General features: G+C 41.7%; 1 protein-coding gene across 4 annotated transcripts in view; it reads left to right on the top strand.

The window, feature by feature from the left end:
• The window catches only part of TRMT1L (tRNA methyltransferase 1 like), a 50,129-nt gene that overhangs the window by 7,655 nt on the left and 19,632 nt on the right, over window positions 1–22,842 (top strand). For 3 of the 4 annotated variants that reach the window (XM_043490652.1, XM_038414938.2, XM_043490651.1), the window contains exons 2-6: window positions 6,671–6,820; window positions 8,752–8,862; window positions 12,853–12,966; window positions 15,162–15,226; window positions 17,435–17,564. In XM_043490652.1, coding sequence (XP_043346587.1) covers window positions 6,671–6,820; window positions 8,752–8,862; window positions 12,853–12,966; window positions 15,162–15,226; window positions 17,435–17,564 — 570 coding nt within the window. The remainder of the gene's footprint in view (window positions 1–6,670; window positions 6,821–8,751; window positions 8,863–12,852; window positions 12,967–15,161; window positions 15,227–17,434; window positions 17,565–22,842) is intronic. The other variant, XM_038414941.2, reaches the window with a different exon arrangement.

Below are 22,842 nucleotides of genomic sequence, written 5' to 3'. Positions count from 1 at the left end.
TTCGCTTAAGGGTCACTGGTTAGCTTTAAAATCTTAATGGATATTTTTACTTTGTTACTAACACTTGAATACAACAATTGCAACAACTGTAGAAAAATCTAGTGGATTACTTTCTATCACTTTTTTTCAGTTCACCGAGCTTGAAATAGATCATTTAACTTTTGGAAACATCCTACTAGGGCAAGGAGTTTAGACTGAGTTTAAAATGCACCTCAGGGTGTTACCTCCACTACAAATAATAGACTAGAATCTGATTTTGAACGAGAGTGAAAATGACACTTCAAGTCACTTTCACAGTGTTGCCAAACCCTAGTGTTCCAAAATCATGAGTCAGGCTCACAAAAACCACGAGACTGGCTTTAAAATAATAAGATTACGTAAAATAGTAGATTTGATGTTCTTTTTATTAGTCTTTGGCTTTTTGAGTCTTGAGAGTGTACAGGGTTAACATTTTGAAACTTTCTCCACAGCCACAAGGGCTAGAAACTTACTTTTTCTGTAAGAATGAAGGCTGAAATCATCACATATTCACTTGACTCCAGGAGCTGGGACTTTAAGGAAAGCAAGAATTATCAGAAAAACAACAAGGAGTCAGGTGGCACCTTAAAGACTAACAGATTTATTTGAGCATAAGTTTTCATGGGTAAAAACCCCACTTCTTCAGATGCATGGAGTGAAAATTACAGATGCAGACATAAATATACTGATACATGAAGGGAGTTACCTCACAAGTGGAGAACCAGTGTTGACAGGACCAATTCAATCAGGATGGATGTAGTCCACTCCCAACAAAGCTTATGCTCAAATAAATCTGTTAGTCTTTAAGGTGCCACCAGACTCCTTGTTGTTTTTGTGGATACAGACTAACACGGCTACCCCCTGATACTTGACACCATGCAAAATAATTATCATGACACTCATGACAAAATCATGAGAAGTTTCTGAGTAGCAGCCGTGTTAGTCTGTATTTGCAAAAAAGAAAAGGAGTACTTGTGGCACCTTAGAGACTATCAAATTTATTTGAGCATAAGCTTTCGTGAGCTACAGCTCACTTCAGTGGAAAATACAGTGGGGAGATTTATATACACACACAGAAAACATGAAACAATGGGTTTTATCATACAGACTGTAAGGAGAGTGATCACTTAAGATGAGCTATTACCAGCAGGAAGGAGGCGGGGAAGGAGGAAAACCTTTTGTGGTGATAATCAAGGTGAGCCATTTCCAGCAGTTAACAAGAACGTCTGAGGAACAGTGGAGGGTGGCGTGGAGGGAGAAATAACATGGGTAATAGCTTTACTTTATGTAATGACCCATCCACTCCCAGTCTCTATTCAAGCCTAAATTAATTGTATCCAGTTTGCAAATTAATTCCAATTCAGCAGTCTCTCATTGGAGTCTGTTTTTGAAGGTTTTTTGTTGAAGGATAGCCACTCTCAGGTCTGTAATCGTGTGACCGGAGAGATTGAAGTGTTCTCCGACTGGTTTTTGAATGTTATAAAATCATGAGAGTTAGCAACACCGCTTTCATTTTTGTTTAAAAGCTAATTACTTTCCAGAAGGTTTGAACACAACACTACAGTCATTGTGTTGCAGTTTTCACAGGAGAATATTTAAAACCAAACACAAAGAAAATTCCACATTTTAAAGTTGAGAAAAAAATTGAGACTTTTAAGGTATATCAGGGCCTGAAGGCAGGAAAGGAAAATAAACAGACACAGGAACTCTTGGCAGCCCTTCCTCTTGAAAGAACATTGGAGGGTCAATCTTCCAGTCCTTAATAAAGTAAAACTTCTATTGCCATCAGCTCCTCCGTTCATAGACATTAAAATCACAGTGAACATATGATAACGTTTGGTCAATAACTATACACTTCATACCTAAATATCTGAGCCATCTTATCCAGATTTCAGAGTAGCAGCCGTGTTAGTCTGTATTCGCAAAAAGAAAAGGAGTACTATACGCATTGGCTCAAGGACTACATTTTCTGGCATTGTCTGAGCAGTACTGAACAAACAGATAGTGCCCAGTGAATTATACAAATAATGACAGTAATTGTCAACTTTATGGACTCTGTGGATGCAATTTCTCTTCTTTGTTGTCAAGTGAATATGTGATGATTTCAGCCTTCATTCTTAAAGAAAAAGTAAGTTTCTAGCCCTTGTGGCTGTGGAGAAAGCTTCAAAATGTTAACCCGGTACACCCTGAATACAACTGAAACCCTAAGAATTTGAGGCCTAAACATATCTGATACTCAGACAACAATTCCTTCCTCTTTAACTCTGAATAAAAAATGACAAAACAAAATGGTATTTCAGTTAAAATCTAAAATTGCACAGCAAGCATTGCTCTGCAACTCAACCTGGGGCAGAACATGTCATCCCTCGCATCTGATTCTCTTTCTTTCTTTCTTTCTTTCTTTCTTTCTTTCTTTCTTACCACTGTGCTGCTTTTCATACTGTCAACCATGATATCCTTCCCAATCACCTGGGACCAACTGCTGGAGTCTCCGAGAACTAACCTTCTTGGTTTTGCTCCCATCTATCAGTGCCCTCTCTTCTGTAGCATGCAGCAGAGGGATAGGCTGGTACAGTGGATAGGGAGCTAGCCCTGGGTTCTATTTCCCCCCCCCCCCCATAGATTTCCTGTTTGACCTTAAGGACGGTTTCAAAGGTTTTTAGGCACCCAAAGATGCAGCTAGGCATGGGAAGTAGAAAGCATCTAACCTTCTAACCCTCTAAGTGCCTAAATACCTTTGAAAATCTGCTCTTTAGTTTCTCTGTGCCTCAGTGCTCCATCTGTACAATGGGGATAACAGCACTGCTCTACCTCACCGAGGGGCTGAGATGTGGAGACGCTCAGATACTATGGTGATGTGGCCACATAAGTACTACAGGTAGAGTGGGAACTTCTGTATACCACAGCTATCCCATCCCTGGGTTTTGGCCCCTTCTTTTCACCTACATCCCTCACATTTCCCTCTTTTTTGAATGTAAACTTGGCTTAGAGGGCTTGGCTGTATTTCTTCTGAATCTCCTACAGACTCAGGGGGTGGGGATTTCTTCAACACCTCTACCCCCGGCAGTGGGATTCCTGTTTTACAGGTTCATCTAATGACTTCCAGATCCTTAATTTAATTACCAGCCCTTTCTTATCTTAATCACCCTGTCTCTGTTCCTAAACAAAATACTGACAGGTTTCAGAGTAGCAGCCGTGTTAGTCTGTATTCGCAAAAAGAAAAGGAGTACCTGTGGCACCTTAGAGACTAACAAATTTATTAGAGCATAAGCTTTCGTGAGCTACAGCTCACTTCATCGGATTTGGCATCCGATGAAGTGAGCTGTAGCTCACGAAAGCTTATGCTCTAATAAATTTGTTAGTCTCTAAGGTGCCACAGGTACTCCTTTTCTTTAAACAAAATACTGACTCCCTGCCCCAGGCGCACAAGCTGGGAGAAGCATCTTTCTGCAGAACTCACAATCCCCACTAATGCTGTGCAGTTAAGAGCGCCCCGCCTGGGAGCACATCACCTGTATGAAATTCAGGATTCTGAAATGCCATTTTGTTCAGAACTCTGGGTGCCACAGTTTTTTCCATGTGTCCCTTTCCTTTTTAATTTTCTACAATTCATAGCTTCTGATTTATATTCATTACTATCAACTTCCCATTTCTTCATATATTTATATCTGCCTTCGCTTCCCTTCTAAATCAGGTCATTTCCGTAAGCACAACGTTAGTGTGAAATCCTATTTTTCAGAATTAGTGCTTTACGCTAAAGCCATGCAACTTGACTTGAACCACATGGGAAAACAATTGGACTCTGATGGGTTTAGTTGACTCTCTTCATGCTCGTGGTGGCAGCTGTGTGCCCTGCTGCAGCTACCACCACTTCACTGCACTGTGTGTGCCTACTGAGGAGCTGCAGGACCTCTCACTCGGCAACACGCATACGGTGCAGCAACGGGCAACAGTTGGCAGGAGCAGAGCATACAGCCACTGGCAGTGGCACCGCCAGCTGCTATCATGCTGAGACCATGGACAATGGTGACTCAGGTTCAGGGGGAACAAACGGGTCAGAAAAACAACGTGACGCTCTTGAGGTCAGGCCTAAAAATTAGTCCTGAACAGACCTCTACTTTACATTTGCTTTGCCCTTGTTGTAAATGACTACAGTGCAAGGTGTTGGAAAACCTGGCCCATGGTCTTCTGCTCACCTCTGGGAGCAAAACCAATGCAGTCTGAACCAGTTTGTCCCCACTCTGGATAGGAAGTTGCACCAGTTCAGATAGTTGTCTTAACTCTGTCTGACAATGCAGTTCCTAACGGTTTACAACAAATTAAATGCTCCACTTCTAAGTTCACTTTTTATTAAGCTTTTCTTAATAATTTATTTTGGTGTATCATATTGTGTAGTTTTTGAGTGCAATAATCTGTACTTTTATCCTGAAAGCTCAAACAATTCGTCCTCTCAGTTTTGCACTTCAGTTCCAGCATTCAAATACGGATTCTATTGCTGCATGAACTGACTACACAATTGTACCATTTGCTAATTATTTTGGTTTTTAGCAATTTAGACATGAAGACTAAATCAGTTTTAGCACACTTAACACATTTAGTCACATCTCATTTGAATTTGGCACATGTATTAATTAATTTTATATATATGATGGAATTTCTCCTCCATTCTCCCTCTGCTTATTTAATTGATAAACAATATAAGAACATATCCCCAAATAGCTAGAATCTTTCCCTTTGCCTATATACTTTCCACTTATAAAAGCTGGCTGCTAAATGATAGGACTTTGAAAGAGATTCCAATTCTTCGTGAATAACTGGCTCCTACCACTTGCAAACAGTTAACCTTTTTTACATGGGTGGTGGGTGAACACCCGCTTTGGGGAGGCTAGCCCGCCGGCTGCGCCCCTTACACCCGACCCCATCCCCGTAACAGGAGGAGCCCTGAGGGGGACCCCCCTGTGACTGCAGGAGCCCCAGGGCTGCCCACCCCAGCCACGCAGGGTCAAGCCACCCCCCAACTCCACTGAGTGCCAGGCTGAGCTGCTGGCCCTGCTGCGCCCTGGGCTGAGCCACCGGCCACCCCAGGCCAATGCTGGCCAACCCGGGCCGAGACACGCCCCGGATGGGCTGCACCCGGGCCCCCCGCAAGCCCCAGGCCAGCCCCAGACACGCCAGGCCGGGGTACCAAGGAGGAGGGATGCAGCAAGCAATGGCAGGCAGGCAGCAGCAGACGGTGGGGGCTCGGGGAAGGATAAGGGGCAGGGCCACTGCGGCTTAGCCTTCACTGGCCTATTATAGCTGCCACCCATGATCATTTATCATTATTAAGCTAACCCACTGAGTTTGGACCCTGAGCCTCTCCAATCAAATTCTCTAAATTCATTTCTTGGCCTCCATCTCCAGTGCGCACCCCCTTGAATTCCTCTACATGTGTTATTTTAAAGTATTAAGTACTAATTAGCTATATTTTAAAATAGATTCCTGTAGTTTGGATACCTTATTCTTGTCTGCTTTATGGGTTTCTGCTCTGACAGGGGTTTTCTGTCTTTGTTTTCATTCCCTGTGCACTCATCTTAGGCTCTGCCATCTGCCAGAAAGTAAAATTTACTTCATCATCTGTAAAAGCAGCAAAGAGTCCTGTGACACCTTATAGACTAACAGACTATTGGCGCATAAGCTTTCGTGGGTGAATACCCCTTTCGTCGGATGCATGTTCATCATCTGTATTTTCTCCAAATGCTTCACTGTATTCTTTTGGCCACAGATCCTAAATTCCAAAGGAATGTTTTCTTCTTTTGGATCGTAGAAACTATAAAAATGGCTTTGAAAAATAAACAGCAGTTTAAAAGGGAATCCCCATTTATAGCAGATGTCTCTCCTATCTCTGTAATATCTTGTAGCTCCTATCTTAAAGAAAATGCAACGGAGGAGAGAGAAATTATGTCACAATGTTACAACATTTTTGCCTAGATTAGAACCATCTAGTTTGAGAGTGTGTCTGCACTGCAGATAAAGGTGTGACTGTATCACAGGTAGGCACACCTATGCTTTTTGAGGCTAGCTAACGTGAGTAACAATAGTAGTGTAGACATAGCAGCACAGCTTAGCAACCAGAGTACAGACACAAGTCCGCAAAGTGCTTGTACCCTGGTTGCTAGACCATGCTGAAGCCCATTCTTCTATATCATTGCTGCTGCTATTACCCATACTATCTAGAATAATGCTAGCACAGGTATGCCTACGTATGTTATGATCACATCTTCACTTGCAGCGTAGACATACCCTGAGTCCTCGATCCAAAGTAATGTTTATCCAAATTTTGTTTAATAACCTATATCAGTTTTGTAAAATTCTACTTGCCCAGGATAAGTAACTTAATTTTTGACAAGCAAGTGAAATATAAATATTTCATTAACATCAGACTCTCCATGTTCAGAGTGGGTGAGTAGATTTTTCTGTCGGAGGTAATAAATTTTACTGGCTGTTTTTCAAAAATGAGATGTAGGTACCCTGAGTTATGCTCCTCTCTCCAAAGTCACTGCAATCCTTTTCATATGTGATATGTAGCAGGAAAGAATGGGAAACCATAATTAACATGTCATTCAAATATTATATAAACAAGTTGATTGGTTTCCGTTTTTTTGTTTTTAAGATGGCGTGGTTGTGTCTGGAAAAATGGATAACAAACTAGATGTGTACATGTCTGAAGCAGAAATGAAAAACAAAGAGGAAAGAACAGAACAAGAGTCTATAAGGGAGTCTGATGGTACAATTTTGGATGCCTCATCTGATTCTCCAAGAGGTTTGCTAATAAACTGCAGGAATCTTTGTAGTAGGGGAGGGGGAAAGGATGTGAAATGTCATTCTTAGTACAGGTTGTGCTCCAGGTTCTATTGCAGCCACAAATATATACTGATACAAAGAAAAGGCTCTACTCCCTCTGACGCCCTGGATTTCAGATGTTTTTCATCTGACCTGGCATTTTCCCCTGAATCATTTCTAGAAATCTCTTCTAAGGCGCTTACTGACACAGGAGCATAAAACAAGTCATGTTGTGAAAGAGTTGGGGTCTGCATCCATATTGTAACTGAAAGTGCCACCTTTTTCATTCTCTTGGTTCAGATACATGACAGTGACTAGAGAAAGGCATTGTATTGAGCACAGAACTGGGAGCTAGAAATTTCTGGGTTGTAATTCCAGTTCCAACACTTACGAGCTCCCTGGCCTTGGGCAAGTAATGTAATCTCTGCTTCAGTTTCCCTACCTCATAAGGTACTGTGAAGTTTAAGGTTTTTAAAAGATTTTAAAAGTGGAAAACTACTATAAAGTCAAATATTATAATGAATCTGGGTCTCCTGTGTCAGAGCCATGCAATACAGTATGTAAAGGCAACAGCCAGACTAGTTATCTGTCAGTAAGGAATGGTGCCGAATTTAGTAAAAGCAAGAGAAGTTGTGAGTATTTGAAAGGTTTCAGAGGAGCAGCCGTGTTAGTCTGTATCCGCAAAAAGAACAGGAGTACTTGTGGCACCTTAGAGACTAACTAATTTATTAGAGCATAAGCTTTTGTGGGCTACAGCCCACTTCATCAGATGCATAGAATGGAACATACAGTATGAAGATAGATAGATAGATAGATAGATAGATAGATGCATACAGAGAAGGTGGAAGTTGCCATACAAACTGTAAGAAGCTAATTAATTAAGATGAGCTATTATCAGCATGAGAAAAAAACTTTTGTAGTGATAATCAACATAGCCCATTCAGACAGTTGACAAGAAGGTATGAGGATACTTAACATGGGAATCCACAAATAAAAGATGTAAACATGTGAAATTCTTCAGTTTAGCTTTTTGAACATCTTTAAAAAACAAAAACATGGGTTAAGTATCCTCACACCTTCTTGTCAACTGTCTAAATGGGCCATCTTGATTATCACTACAAAAAGTTTTTTTTCTCTTGCTGATAATAGCTCATCTTAATTAATTAGCCTCTTACAGTTTGTCTGGCAACTTCCACATTCTCTGTATGTGTGTGCATATATATATCTATATATATATATATCTTCTTACTATATGTTCCATTCTGTGCATCCGATGAAGTGGGCTGTAACCCATGAAAGCTTATGCTCTAATAAATTTGTTAGTCTCTAAAGTGACACAAGTACTCCTGTTCTTTTTGAGTATTTGAAAGTAATTTTAGAGGGATTTAATCTCAACCCTGCCAGAAAAACAGCCCAGAAATGGATGAGGGATTTGAGGTGTATAATGTGCCATGGTTGTATTAATAATTGTACTTTGTACTAATATAGTAAAGTATATCTGTGATATATTGGGCTTGCCAAACAGCTCATAGGACAGTTTTGCATTTGCATACAACATTTTTCATGGTGTGCTCTCAGTCTATGGAATGGCATCAGCAAAGAATCCACAAATATAAGATGTAAACATTGTGTGAAATTCTTCAGTTTAGCTTTTTGAATATCTTTAAAATACAAAAATAAATAAATCTGGAACATGTAGGAATTCAGATAAGTTATTCCATTCTGTCTATAGCACTTTCATCAGACTTAAGTTTTAAAGATGAAGAATACAAAATATTATTCCAGCTGGCACAAGACTCCCTCTCAGCTAACATTAGAATTGAAGTGGCTGGCAGAAGAACAATATAAACTGAAAAATAACTGATATGTGAAAGCAGAAGTGTTTAATTTGAAAATCTCTTTAACTTTTAGAGAAACATATTTCAATTCAAAGACAGCTTGCTGATCTAGAGAAACTAGCTGACCTGAGTGAAGGTGAGTTTACCTCGGCTGTTACCCAGAACACAGATCAACATGTTGCAGGTATTTACATTCTTCTTTTTAATTTATTTTAAAAAATTGTCATATTTTTTGTACTTGAGTGTTTGAGTCTTCAAGTTTGGAAGTTTTGGGGTTTTTTTTAAATTGCTTACTGTTTTTTCCCCACCATTTAGCTAACGTCAGTTCCCACTTCATGTACCCCATTCTTAATGAAATAGGAAAGGCCCCAGTGGCTCCATTTTTGTTTATTTTTCTCTCAGCATAGTAGCATAAATACTGTCATGAACATAAATAGCTAAGAAAATTGCGTTACCCTGTTGGCCTACAGCTAGAAGTTATGCTCAAACATTGTTTTCTAGTGTCATGCCAGAGGGGTGATCAATATATTCCTTGGTAAATACATATATTGTTGAAATTAAAGGAATAGGATTATTATTTGAATAGTTGACCTCTTTACAGCTGTTATTTCACTGTCTGGCTCACCTCAAAGCATTTTTACTTGTAACTGTTACTTCCCCAGGAAGCATAGTGGCCAGAAAACATTGGAAGGTTATTCTCAGTATTCTTTTCAGGACCGTAGCTGTTGTCCTGAATTTAAGGGTTGTATATACCCCAGAATATGATCAAACTAATTGCAATCATATTATGTGCACTCACCCACTATAAAGTAATAAAACAAAACACCACATAGTTAAGGGTGAATTTAAAAATAGGCTTCCAAAAGCAAGGTCATAATTATTTGGCAGGTTTCAGAGTAGCAGTAACAGTACCGTGTTAGTCTGTATTCACAAAAAGAAAAGGAGTACTTGTGGCACCTTAGAGACTAACAAATTTATTTGAGCATAAGCTTTCGTGAGCTACAGCTCACTTCATCGGATGCATTTGGTGGAAAATACAGAGGGGAGATTTATATACACACACAGAGAACATGAAACAGTGGGTTTTATCATATACACTGTAAGGAGAGTGATCACTTAAGATGAGCCATCACCGGCGGGGGAAGGAGGAAAACCTTTCATGGTGACAAGCAAGGTAGGCTATTTCCAGCAGTTAACAAGAACATCTGAGGAACATTTGGCAGTTTCTGCTAATCAAAATTTAAAAAAAAAAAAAAAAGAACAAACAAGTCAACAACTAAAACAAACAAAAAAAATGGATAAAAAAACCTTAAATCTAGTCGCCTCTAATATTAAAAGTTTATTAAAAAATTTAAAAAGTAATAATTTAGTAGGCTCACTATAGCCTATACTTTTTATAAAAATTAATTATAAATAAATTAGCTAATAAAATATACTTTAAAACATACCTCTAAAGCCATCTTAAAAAATATTTTTCCTAATACCTTTTCTCCATGGTGGGTAAGCAACTGGCTACTCTGAATCTGCTGTTAATTACCTAATATCGTTCCAAATGTTAGGTAGATATCTAAAATGTTCTAAACCTATTGTCTGTGTGTGCTTAAATCTAATAAACTGCAATGTTAAACAAAAGCATGCTTACTTGCATTTAATCCGTAATCAAACAGAATTGCTGTGTTCCTATGAATTTATTCCTAACACTGCTTCTGTATTGACTCCCTGTCCACATTGTATAGCACAATAGTTGGTGTACAGGAACTGCAGAGCATATGATAATAATAGATTCATAACAACATTCTTTATTATACAAGGCCCTGACTCTGCAATGAGCTGCAGGCCTGTGTGAAGCCTCACCAAAATAAGTATGGCTCTGCATGGTGAATAAGGGTCCACTCATATGGAGCTCATTGCAGGATTATGCCTGTGGCTTTAAATGTTATACATCTCTCAGTTCTAAGAACTTATAATATTTTTAAAAGGAATGTGGCAAATCCGCTTATTTTAGATTTGGCAGATACCAATGTTAGATATTAAATTTCGATCATCTGTGTACAATGAATATGATAAGACACTTCATATTTTATTAAAAGGCTTCCATGCTACAAGATGCTTCTCATTCATCCTGTGCTGTCCGAAGTCAAAATGGAAGCTACTAAATTCTGCCTGATTGATCATTTAGCATCCAGTCACAGAACTCAGCAACAAGGACGTGCACAGTTGCATGTATGAATCATATGTCAGAGCAAAATAGGATTCTGAAAGCTGGATTTTTATTTCAGGGTGGCATTTGAGTTATTCTGAATACTTTCAGTACCAATGGATTCTTATACAAATTAATCATCACATCCCTGACTTTACTGTTTCTAGAATTGTTGCTTTAACATAGACTACAGAAAATGATTTATTCTAAATAAGGGATTTAAACTTGTCTGAAAGTTTGTTTTGGAGATTCGGAGGAGAGAGAGAAAGCGGACTCTATCACTAAACAAAGTAGGAGCACTGCCAGCAGATTGAAAGACGTGATCATTCCCCTCTATTCAACATTGGTGAGGCCTCATCTGGAATACTATGTCCAGTTTGGGGCCCCACACTACAAGAAGGATGTGGAAAAACTGGAAAGAGTCCAGCGGAGGGCAACAGAAATTATTAGGGGGCTGGAGCACATGACTTATGAGGAGAGGCTGAGGGAACTGGGATTGTTTAGTCTGAGGAAGAGAAGAATGAGGGGGGATTTGATAGCTGCTTTCAACTACCTGAAAGGGGGTTCCAAAGAGGATGGATCTAGACTGTTCTCAGTGGTAGCAGATGACAGAACGAGGAGTAATGGTCTCAAGTTGCAGTGATGGAGGTTTAGGTTGGATATTAGGAAAAACTTTTTCACTAGGAGAGTAGTGAAGCACTGGAATGAGTTCCCTAGGGAGGTGGTGGAATCTCCTTCCTTAGAGGTTTTTAAGGCCCAGCTTGACAAAGCCCTGGCTGGGATGATTTAGTTGGTGTTGGTCCTGCTTTGAGCAGGGAGTTGGACTAGATGACCTCCTGAGGTCCCTTCCAACCCTGATCTTCTATGATTCTATGATTAATGTGTTTTTTTAAAAGATTTTGCTTGAAGTGTAGTTACTCTGAAATGAGGAAAATGGCACTGTGTGGGGCTCCATGGGTATTGTGCCTCAATGACTTCCTGATGAAATTTACAAGTAAAATATCCTCCCATCTCCGAGCTTGGTAAACTCAACCTGGAAACTGAAAGTCAAACCGGGTTCTTTCTGCCTTGTGCATCAATAATAGCAAAAGTTGTATAATTAGAACTGTGTAATTCTCTGATTGATGTTCATGCCAGAAATATCTAACTCATGCTCCTGAATCTGTATTTACATGGCTCATGAGCAATGTTCCCTCTAATTTTTGACAGGCCATGTGTGCAGAAAATTTCTTCTGTACAAATTGTTGTGCTTCTGTGCAAATTTTTGTGCATGCGGTGTTTCACCATATGCGTGGGGTTTAGGATCTGTATGTGTGCACGCGCACAGCTTAGAAGGAAAAGTGCTCATGAGTAAAAAGTAGCAAAAACTTAGTTTGTCAGTAACTAGATATGAATCTGAGTACACAGAGAGAAGATCAGTTGAGTAAGAACATGTCAGAAAAATGACTGTGTAAATGACATTAGCCACACTTTGAAATATTATTTGATGAGCAATTCACTGAGAGTGGATTGGGTTGAAATAATTATTATTTATTTGTATTGTGGTAGTGCTTAGGAAGCCCCAGTCATGGATTAGGATCCTCACTGTGCTAATCGCTCTACAAACACACAACAAAAAGATGGCCCCTGCCCCAAGGAGCTAACAATCTTAAGTATAAGACAAGAGGCAACAAGTAGATAGAGCAAAACAAAAATTAGAAAATGTTGGATTTTTAAAGGGCCTACGATACCTGCATGAATGGCATTTTGGGATTATAAACTTAAATATGTCTGAATTTACAGAGCTTAATCTTTTATTAGACAAAACCACAATTCTGCCTGTACTAGATGTTGAGGAAAATAATGTTTTGTCTCAAATATGCATTAGTTGAATGTATGGAAATGTATACAAATATATAGCGGCATATACAATTCTAATCTGCTTATTAATTGCATACTTGTATCTCCTTGTTTTGTTCTTATATGAATTTTCAGCTGGAAAGAAACCTTGCCCACTGTGTCCTGAAGAGAAATTCAAAGCTTGCTATAGTCATAAGCTCCATCGCCACCTTCAAAATTTGCATTGGAAGGTTTCTGTTGAATTTGAAGGTAAAGTCTTTTATACTTGAATAGATTGCTTATATTTTATGCAACAAAGTACAGCATAAGATTAAGTGGCAGCGTAGAGCCCAATTCTGTAGTCCCCATACATTTAAAATTTCCATTGACATCAGCGGGAGTTTCACTTTCATAAAGACTGCTAGATTTTGACCCTAAATCAAAGCCAGTGGTATGTCCTCTTTAAACTTGGTGTTTATAGCAAAAGTTAGTCTGTATTTCATTTTTTTTCTGCCAGTTTAAAAATTGTTACATGTATATATTAAATTGCTTTTTAATATTAATATCAGGAAATATCTATGGATATTTCACCTTAATGTGAGTCTGTTTATATACACCTAATCAGTGGTGCAAATAAAATCCATTTCTTAGGAAGGGGCGGAGACCAGCAAAGGGGAGCACATGACCCTCCATGTGACTCCTCGCTGCCCAGCCTGGGGCCCCGTCCCCTCCCCACATCCATCCCATGTTATCTAGGGGGGAGCTCTGTTGTCCTCCTGCTGCACCAGAGACTTCTGGGCAGTAGTCTCCCAGGAACAGCAGCAAGGAAAGGAGCAGAACTCCCAGCCCTGCCCACTGCCCTTCCATAGAGTTGCTTCTCTGTCCTCATTCTGTGTACCACAGCAGCAGCCCCACCGGAGGACTGGGCTGGAGGCAGGGGGCGGTTCAGCCGCTGGAGAAGCTGCCAGCTTTCTGCTCCTTTCCCCTTGGGGAAAGGAGCAGAACTCCCAGCCCCGCCCCCCAGCCCTCTCCTCCGGTGGGGCTGCTGCTGTGGTACACAGACGGAGACGCAGCTCCTTGGAAGGGCAGGGGAAGGGGCTGGGATTTTTCCAGGGGGCTGGGCGGGGCAGTGGGGAAAGGAGCAGAACCCCCCAGCCCTGCCCCCCAGCTCTCTTCTCCGGCGGGGCTGCTTCTGTGTCTTTCAGGTATGCCATACCAGCCATAAATAGTTTGCTAGTATGGCATACTGGCCTATTTGCACCACTGCACCTAATCCAATTTCAGAGAAGTAAGTCTCTCTATAAAGTGCAGAGCTTTATAGTGTATGGACACTTAACTAATACCACAAAGTTTTGTAATGTATAACCAAATGAAAGTCAATTTTGGCCTATCATATAGATGAATATCTCAAACTAAAAGTATGTGATTCTCTGTTTTCCACTGCACACTTTAAAATAGTTTCAAGCTAAGCATTTTTTAATGGAAAGTAATTGCTTAGCATGTCATGAAAATAGTGTTCAAACTGTAAATATTTGTGATTTTCGTTTTGTTAGTTAAAAGTTTTCAGTTAGTTTCTCAATATAGTCATTTGTGCATTTACTTTATATAGCTGGACAAGCTGATCAGGAAGATTCTTCAGTTCTGAAGAAATTGTTTCAAATAACAATGTATTTAGTAGCCATGTGTTATATGTAAGCACAATATTGTGATAACTCGTTTACAAAAAGCAATGAAGTCCAATAGTAAAAATAGGAATTGGAAGGGAGGGAGCATACACGCTCAAAACAAAGAAAAAGATAGCATGGTCTGCTATAGAAAAGCAAATGTAGAGTGAAGGCAGGAAGGGGGAACAAGGTGCCAATTAGAAGACACAATAGGTTACACTTTTAAAGTTTATTATATGGAAAATTGTTTGGCAGTATTATATTTGCCTACAGTACGCAAAAGTGTTTTATTTGTTTAAATTGCTGTCAAGGCTTTTGTGGTGTTCACAGCACAGGTATTTTCATTGGTTAGTAGGCTGTGAGTTTTATTTGAAGTCTATGGGACTTGGAACCTAAGTGGTTAAAAGTCTCTTTTGAAAATGGAACTTAGAAGCCTAAAATGTTTAGATGCTTTTGAAAAGGTTACCAGTCAGGTAGATGTTTCAAGTCCTAACAACTACCCAGTACAGTTCTGCGACCTGAGTGCCTGTCAGTGATTTTTTGTTTGTTTTAAAGTTTAACAGCAGAAGCATCTCTATATTGATAGGATATATGTACCAGAATACAAATAAATAATAAGAGTAAATAATAGCATCTACTTATTTTAGAAGTACCTAAGGTGCTCAAGCAAGGTCCCATTACAGTTGTACTAACAAGTAACAAATAAGATAATCCTTACCCCCAAATTGCTTATGCTATATGGTAGTTATGTACTATGTATTGACCATACTGTAAGGTGACAAGAACTAGTTTGTTTTCCAGGATACAGAATGTGCATCTGTCACTTACCTTGTCGCCCAGTGAAGCCAAACCTCATTGGAGACCAGGTAACAAATACTAGATCACATATGCTCAGTTACTCTATAAAAAAGGGGAAATTAGGAAGAACTTTTGTGAAGCGTTTCAGTGTAGTCTTCAAACATACGTTGTTTTCTGTAATGGGATACAGAACTTTATGGTCCCCAATTCAAATTCAGCCAAGACCTTTAGGTGGTGAGAATTAAACCTCTGATGTTAGTTGAATGGCCTATGGTATGTGTAATGGATTTGGTGGTCTCAGTCCTGTTCACCATAGAACGTCACATAAAATAGTACCACATTTTGGACTAATCAACAACCTTGTTTGCAGTCACAGAAAAGGCCAAACACTTAAGACACAGAAAATAAATGTACTCTTTTGACCCCTAGAAGTGATCTTTTTGGGTCAGATAGAGAGAGGGGCAGTAGTATGGAGAAAGTCAGTACTGTCACTTCCCATGCTACACCTTCTCTGTGGACATACTTTTGTCGGCAGTCTCCAGTCCAGAACCCTTTGGTCACATACAGGGTTGTTTTTTTTGTTTGTTTGTTTGTTTGTTTTTAAGACTATCTTAACTCGGGTTCAATTCCAGTTCAGGTCTGTTGTATTTTAAAAAGTGCTGTAGCCATGTTGGTCCCAGGATGTTAGAGAGACAAGGTGGGTGAGGTCATATTTTTAATTGGACCAACTTCTGTTGGTGGAAGAGACAAATCTTTCAAGGTTACTCAGAGTTCTTGAGATCTGAGAGACATACTCAGTGTGTCACAGCTAAATACAAGGTGGAACAGATTCTTTAGCCTAAATACTTAACACATATTGTAAAAGATCATTCAAGGGAAAGTGGCCAGTTAACACCTTTGCAGCCATAGGATGGAAGAAGAAGGCTCAGGGGGTTACAGATTGTTCTAGTAAATCATAAATCCAGGGTCTCTATTAAGTCCATGATTTTTAGTATCTACAGTCCATTATGTACAAGAAACCTACAGATCACCACACTTGCCTTGACAGATCCAGTAACCACCCCAAATACATCAAGAAATCTATTGTCTACAGCCAGGCCGTCAGATACCACAGAATATGCTTGGAGGAGAAAGTCTGGGATATACACCTTAGCATATTTAAAACGGCCTCCACCAAACAAGGATGCTCCACCAGAGAAGTAGATCACATGATGGAATGGGCCGCCCAAATATCCCAAGAGAACTTGCTTCAATAATTTGGGGGACCCTCCAACTACAGACCCCTAGTTGTCACCTACCACTGCACACTCGAACTCCTGTGGGACATCAATAAATAATTAATGCATACTTATTGGGAACCAAATCCTGAAAGAAATAGGTCCTGAACCCCTTCTTCTGGCCTTCCAACAACACCCCAGAAGTAAGCTCCCCACAGACCAGGACACGCCAACTCAAAGCAGAAGACCCTTCCATAACAGATGCAAAACCTGTAGACACATTTCCACTGCTGTGATGATCTTTACCCGCCCAACACACCCTGCAAAATTCATGGGTCCTACACATGCCTATCACTACATAGTGTACTTCACCCAGTGCAATAAATGCCCCAAACAAGAACAACTATATGGGTAAAACAAGACATTTTTTGTGCTCTTGAATGAACTTGCACAGAAAAATTATAAAAGAGAAAAAACACACTTTCACCTGTGGGTGAATACTTTTCACAAAGCTATCATTCCATATCCAATCACTCCCTCCTCATCCTGAAAGGAAACTTGTATAACACTTTCCAAAAAAATGAGCATGGAAGCTTAAATTTGTAACTTGGCTAGACGCTAAAAATCGTGGACTGAATAAGGACACTGAATTTACGGTTTACTACAACAATCTGTAACCCACTAACTTCCCTTTTCTGTCTTATGACTGTAGAGGTGTTAACTCACCACTTCACCTTGAGTGTTGTCTTTCAATGTGTGTTAACTATTTATGCTAAACAATCTGTTCCACCTTGAATTTAGCTGTGACTACAAACATACATCGGTATAACTACATCACTTAGGTGTGAAAAATCCACACCCCTGCACGACATAGTTATTCCATCCTAATCCCCAATCTAGACAGCTACCATTTCCCGCCAAGGTGGATTAACTATGCCAACAGGAGAAGCTCCCATGTGGTAGCATCTTCACTAAAGCACTACAGCAGCAAAGCTGCACAGGTGTTACTTCACTCACTTTGTCTCACTGTATTTTAAAACTACACTGACTCTTTTACAGAGCTCTGCGAAGATGGGAGCCCATTATCACTGCATCATCTGTTCTGCAACCATCACACGAAGGACTGACATGATAGGGCATATTAAGCGCCACGTGAACAAAGGAGAAACTGAGTCCAGGTATATTGCAGGTAAACTGTTTCATGTTCCTGCTTTATTTATAAATGGTTCCTTTACACAGTGCATTGTGTGTTATAGCTGGGCTATATGTTTGAGGGACTGTCAAAAGTAAGCCTGTGCTAAAAGTAAGTTTGCTCAGGGTTAGGAGGAAATTAAAACAAGAGAGATCTATCCTTCATAATATAGGTTGCCAAATTGTTAATCTGACCTTTTTTCTTGGATAACCCCAAAAGGCTGGCGTGCTGAGTTTGTAGTGTTTACCCTCTGCTCTGCCCTCCTGCTTTGTAGACTATACATGTAGGTATTTGCTAGGTAAGGCATGACATAAGAAAGCTAGTAAAGCAATGAGCTTACAGGCCTCAGGCCTGAAAGACAATAGGTTAGCTAAACAAGGCATAAGGCCCAAAAGCCTTAGCGTACGCAATTAACCAGGAGTAACCCTAGATCAGAGGTTCTGAATCTTTTTCTTTCAGAGACTCCTCCCTCCCTCCCTCCTAACATGCTATAAAAACTTCATGGCCCACCTGTGCCAGAATAACTGGTTTTCTGCATGTAAAAGCCAGGGCTGGTATTAGAGCATAACAAGCAGGGCAATTGCCTGGGGCCCTATGCCACAGGGCCCCCCCCGCGAAGGTACATAGTTCAGACTTCAGCTTCAGCCCCTGGTGGTGGGACTCAGGGACCTGGGCTTCAGCCCCATGCAGTGGAGCTTTGGCTTTCTGCCCTGTGCCCCAATAAGTCTAATGCTGGCCCTGCTTGGAGGCCCCCCTGAAACCTGCTCAAGGCCCCCTAGGAGGCCCTGGAACCCCTGGTTGAAAACTGCTGCCCTCGATCATAAGATATCACAAGATGGAACACTATAATGACTTAACTGCTGACAGATAACCACAAGATGCTAGTTTATAGCAGCTGTATGGGATATTTTAAGTTAGGAACATCAGCAGATATCTGACACAAGAAAGCCATGGTACCTAATTGATGTATATGTTAATAAGCTTGAGGTAAAAGGCCTAGTAACCTAAGGGAGAAAGGCACCCCAACATTTGTAGGGTGAGGAAACACAAAAGGGGAGAAGCTCTTACTGAATATGCATTAGGCATAGTAGCATCAATGTAATACATTATAGAAGTTATATCCCGGCCTGCGTCCCTTGGGAAATGCAACTCTTGGGAAATGCCAGGATGACCCTCACTGGTGGTGATGGTGATGGTGGTGATGATGATGATGATGGAGAGAATGACATTTCAGGTCCTTTTGAAAGGGATGGTGTGAGTATATGGCTACTCAGATGCACAGTCTGTATTAACTCTATCTACATTGCTGGGTTTGAAGTGTTTAACTTTACTAATTGTGTTGGTAAATCTATTGCAAATTCAAAGGCTTTTCGTAAGTGAGAGTGTTGCAACTGTGCACGTCAGGGTTCCCATCAGAATAATAATAGTAATACTGGGCCTGATCTTTGGACGAGAACCTACCAAACCTCAGAGTGTTAATTAGGAATTCTTAAGTGATTGATATCATTAATACACAACTAATACATCAGGCAACAGCTCTGTTTTTTGCTATAAAAAAACATTACTTTGCAATTAGCTTGATAATCTTGGAAATGTCAATACCCAACCTTTTCAAAAGAATGGCACAGATAGTGGGAGACTGTACTCGTAAAACAAAATTGGCGTGGCTAATTTCATGCCTCCCTGTTTTGGCAGCATCCATTTATTTTTAAATCAATCCTGAGTATAAATCAAGTTCAGATAAATGCCAAAATGCTGAATTGTTTTTGTTTGAAGTGTATAAACATGGACTATTGAAACCAGCTGACTGTCTTCAGGTCTACAGCATGTTGATAAAGGGGTAGATGGTAGGTTGTTCATATAATTCAGTAAATCAGAATCCTATTGCAAACCCCCATAAATTATATGCACTAATCTTTTGACTGAATCAGAGCTAAACTGTAAAAGCTAAATTATATTATTGGAATGACTCACTCATTTAAAAAAAAAAAGATAGTTTAGCACTAGATTTCAAGTACTTTATTTTTGCAAGTTATTAAAAGAAGAGGTTACTTACCTATAACTGGAGGTTCTTTGAGATGTCTGGTCCCTATTTGTATGCCCAATGTGGGTGCACAGGCACTCCATGCACCGGAGCCAGAATTTTTTCAGCAGGAATGCCTGTTGACATACACGGCTGCCTTATGTCGCCATGTGCTCCAGGCAAGGTTATAAGAGGCCTTGTTGGGTGACACACCCTCAGTCTCTCTCTTACCACAGAATAGAGAGTCTGCAGCAGAGAGGAAGGTGAGCAAGTATTGGAATATATATAATGACTACACATCTCAAAGAACCTCCAGTTACAGGTAAGTAACCTCCTCTTCTCCTTAGAGTGATGGTCCTTATATGTATTCCAAATGCGGTTGAGTACGGAACAGTGATCAGCTCAGAGGTGGGTACAAGGACGTAATTGGTAAGGCCTGTTGCAGGACAGCACGGCCTATGGTGGCATCAGCAGCTGCCCACTGGTCAGTGGCATAGTACGCTGTGAAGGTGTGGACAGAGCACCATGTTGCTGCATGGCAGGTACGTCCACCAGGGAGGCGGAGGTGGTCACATGCAGGCATCATTGCCATTTCTGTGGCCTGGAAGCAGGAGGACATGTCTGCTGCATCCACCGTGGCCTGGAGGCTGACTTGGCCTTAGGCAGCCCTCATCCAGCAAGGCCTGTAATCGCTGGCCTTTGGTCTGTGTCATGTCCTCCAAGAACTCCACTAGCTTATTATAATTGTTGAAAGCGAACTTCGCTAGCAGAGCTTGATAGTCAGAAATGTGGAATTGAAGGGCCACGGAGTAGAGTTTGCATGCCAGGAAGTCCAGGTATTTCACCACGTTATCCGGGTGCGTGTGTAAGAGTCGGCGTGCTAGTGTGCCCATTCCATGGCCACGTGCATGACCAGCGAGGCCAGAGGGAGGTGGGAAAATATCTTCCACCCCCCCTTAGCCAGTACGAAGCACCTGCCTTCTACCCTCTTGGGTATGCAGGTGCAGGATGTCGGCGTGTGCCACGCTGCTCCTGCAAGTTGTAGAACCGCGTTGTGAATGGGCAGAGCTACGTGTGTCAGGCCACGGGGCTGAAGAATGTTTAACAACTGGTCCAGTTGGTCTTGGACCTCTTCTAGAGGGATGCCTAAGTCAAAGGTGGGGACTGTCAGGAGGCGAGAGGGTCGGAGGGATCAGGGCCTCATCTGGAGAGAAGAGGCTGCTGTCAGGGCCGGTGGTACCGGATCGAACATTGGGTCCTCTTTCAGGTCTGAGACCATTGGAGCTGGCAGAGAGGGGCTGAGGGGTTCTGGTATGAGGCCACCGACGGTGGATCCAAGCAGTGATGGGGTTCCACATGGGCCAGTGATGCCATGAGGCCAGATCTTAATAGTACTGCGGGCCCCATGGATACGGGTACCACGCAGGTGAGCCCGGAGCATAGGGAGCGGGAAAAGGCATGTGAGCCCGAGAGTCCGCATTATGCCGAGAGACTGGGAAGAAGGATCTCTCTTCTGCTGAGAAGCCCTCCAAGTCCGAAGAAGCCTCCAGCAGTGGTGGAGCCACCAGTGTGGGTGGTACCGCGATCGCTGGGAGCGGGTCGCATCTGAGGAGGAGTGACTCAGCAGCTGGTGAAGGTGGCCAGGAGATAGAAAGAAGCAGCAAGGGCGGGTACAACAGCTTGAGAGGGGACAAGGAGACCACCGGATCCATCTGGCCTGGTGTTGAGGGCACTTCCCATCCTCTGCCACTCTGAGGAGGGGTATGCAGAGCACAGCCTGGAGAGTGCTGCCATGGCTGAGTAGTGCACACGGGCAGGCTGTTGGGACCCGTGGGTCTCGCTTCTCCTTTTCCTTGCCCCCTGGCTTAGGGTGTGGCCCTGCAGGTCACCATCTGACCAAACCCATCTTGGGGAGGAAATGCAGTGTGGCTCAGTGGTCTGCAATGGGGACCTTCTGCAGTGTTCATGAGAGCGCTTGTGACTGTCCTTATGTGCCGTCTTGTGTTTCGGTGGTGCTAACGGGTCCAGGTGTGAAGCCGAGGGGAGGGCGCTTACTGCCAATCATGGGCAGTGCACCACCAGCACGAAGGGTCTGGGATCAAACTGCACGAGGCTGGAGCGCTTCTGCTATGAAGAATTTGCAGAGGCACTGAAGACAAGCATTGCGAGTCCTTGATGGGAAGGACGTGCAGATATTGCAGCAGGTGACAGTGCGTCTTACCCAGGCATTAGAGGCAGCACATGTGCTTGTTGCTCACAGAGAACGAGTGAGGGCAGGAGGTGCAGTTCTTGAACCCCGGAACGTGGGGCATATTCCCCCAAATGAGTCAGGATAGGCCCTGTAAGGAGCTACTATATAAACTAACGTATTTACAGAAGTATGGAAAGAAAGCAGCAGAACTCACTAATTACGAGAATGATGGTCCGTTGTAGATAGAGTGCACGAGCACGAAGAGAGGATTCTGATTCCAACCATGTGGTGAGAGGGAACGGAGGGCATGTCGCCTCACACAAACCCCTATAACCTCACATGGAGCACATGGCAACATAAGGTGGCCGTGTGGGTCAATGGACACTGCTACTCTAAAACTTCTGGCTCTGGTGCATGGCATGCATGTGCACCTGCATTTGTAATACATATAGGGGACTATTACTCGAAGAAGAACAGTTATTACTTTTCTAGCTGGTAAGATAAGCAGTTCTGCTTCTCTCTGCCCTCTTCATCCATCTTTTATTGTGTCCTCTCTACCACTGCCATGTGAAGGGCACGTAAAATGTAGCTCCCATTCTGATGCTGCCATATGAACAGGTCATTGTAGAAAGTGAACCTATCATTTGCCGCCCCACGACCACATATATATGCACGCACGTGCGCGCGCACACACATGATCCTCGCTAAAACGCAGGATTTGGGATCCATGTGTGATACTGCATTAACGCGAGGACTGCGTTAAAAAGAATTGCAATTAAAGTAATTAAATTTGGGATCCATGGTCGCGACCGCGTTATATGCGAATTTGCGCTATATAGATGCGCCTTCTAGTGAGGGTCCGGTGTATGTGCGCGCGCACACACGCATGCGCATATACATACACACACAAACATGCTCTTCTTCATTTAGGGGGAAAAGGTGATCTAATCAACTGAGTATGGGATTGGGAGTTAGGAAATCTGGGTTTTATTCCCAAATCCTCTCACTAATTATTGGCCTTGGAGCAATCTCTCAACTTTTATGGTTGACTCTCCCCCCCT

This window comes from Dermochelys coriacea, chromosome 8 (assembly GCF_009764565.3).
Source record: "Dermochelys coriacea isolate rDerCor1 chromosome 8, rDerCor1.pri.v4, whole genome shotgun sequence".
Lineage (NCBI taxonomy): Eukaryota > Metazoa > Chordata > Testudines > Dermochelyidae > Dermochelys > Dermochelys coriacea.
The sequence above is the reverse complement of the archived record's forward strand: the minus strand, read 5'-3'. Positions and strand labels throughout refer to the sequence as shown.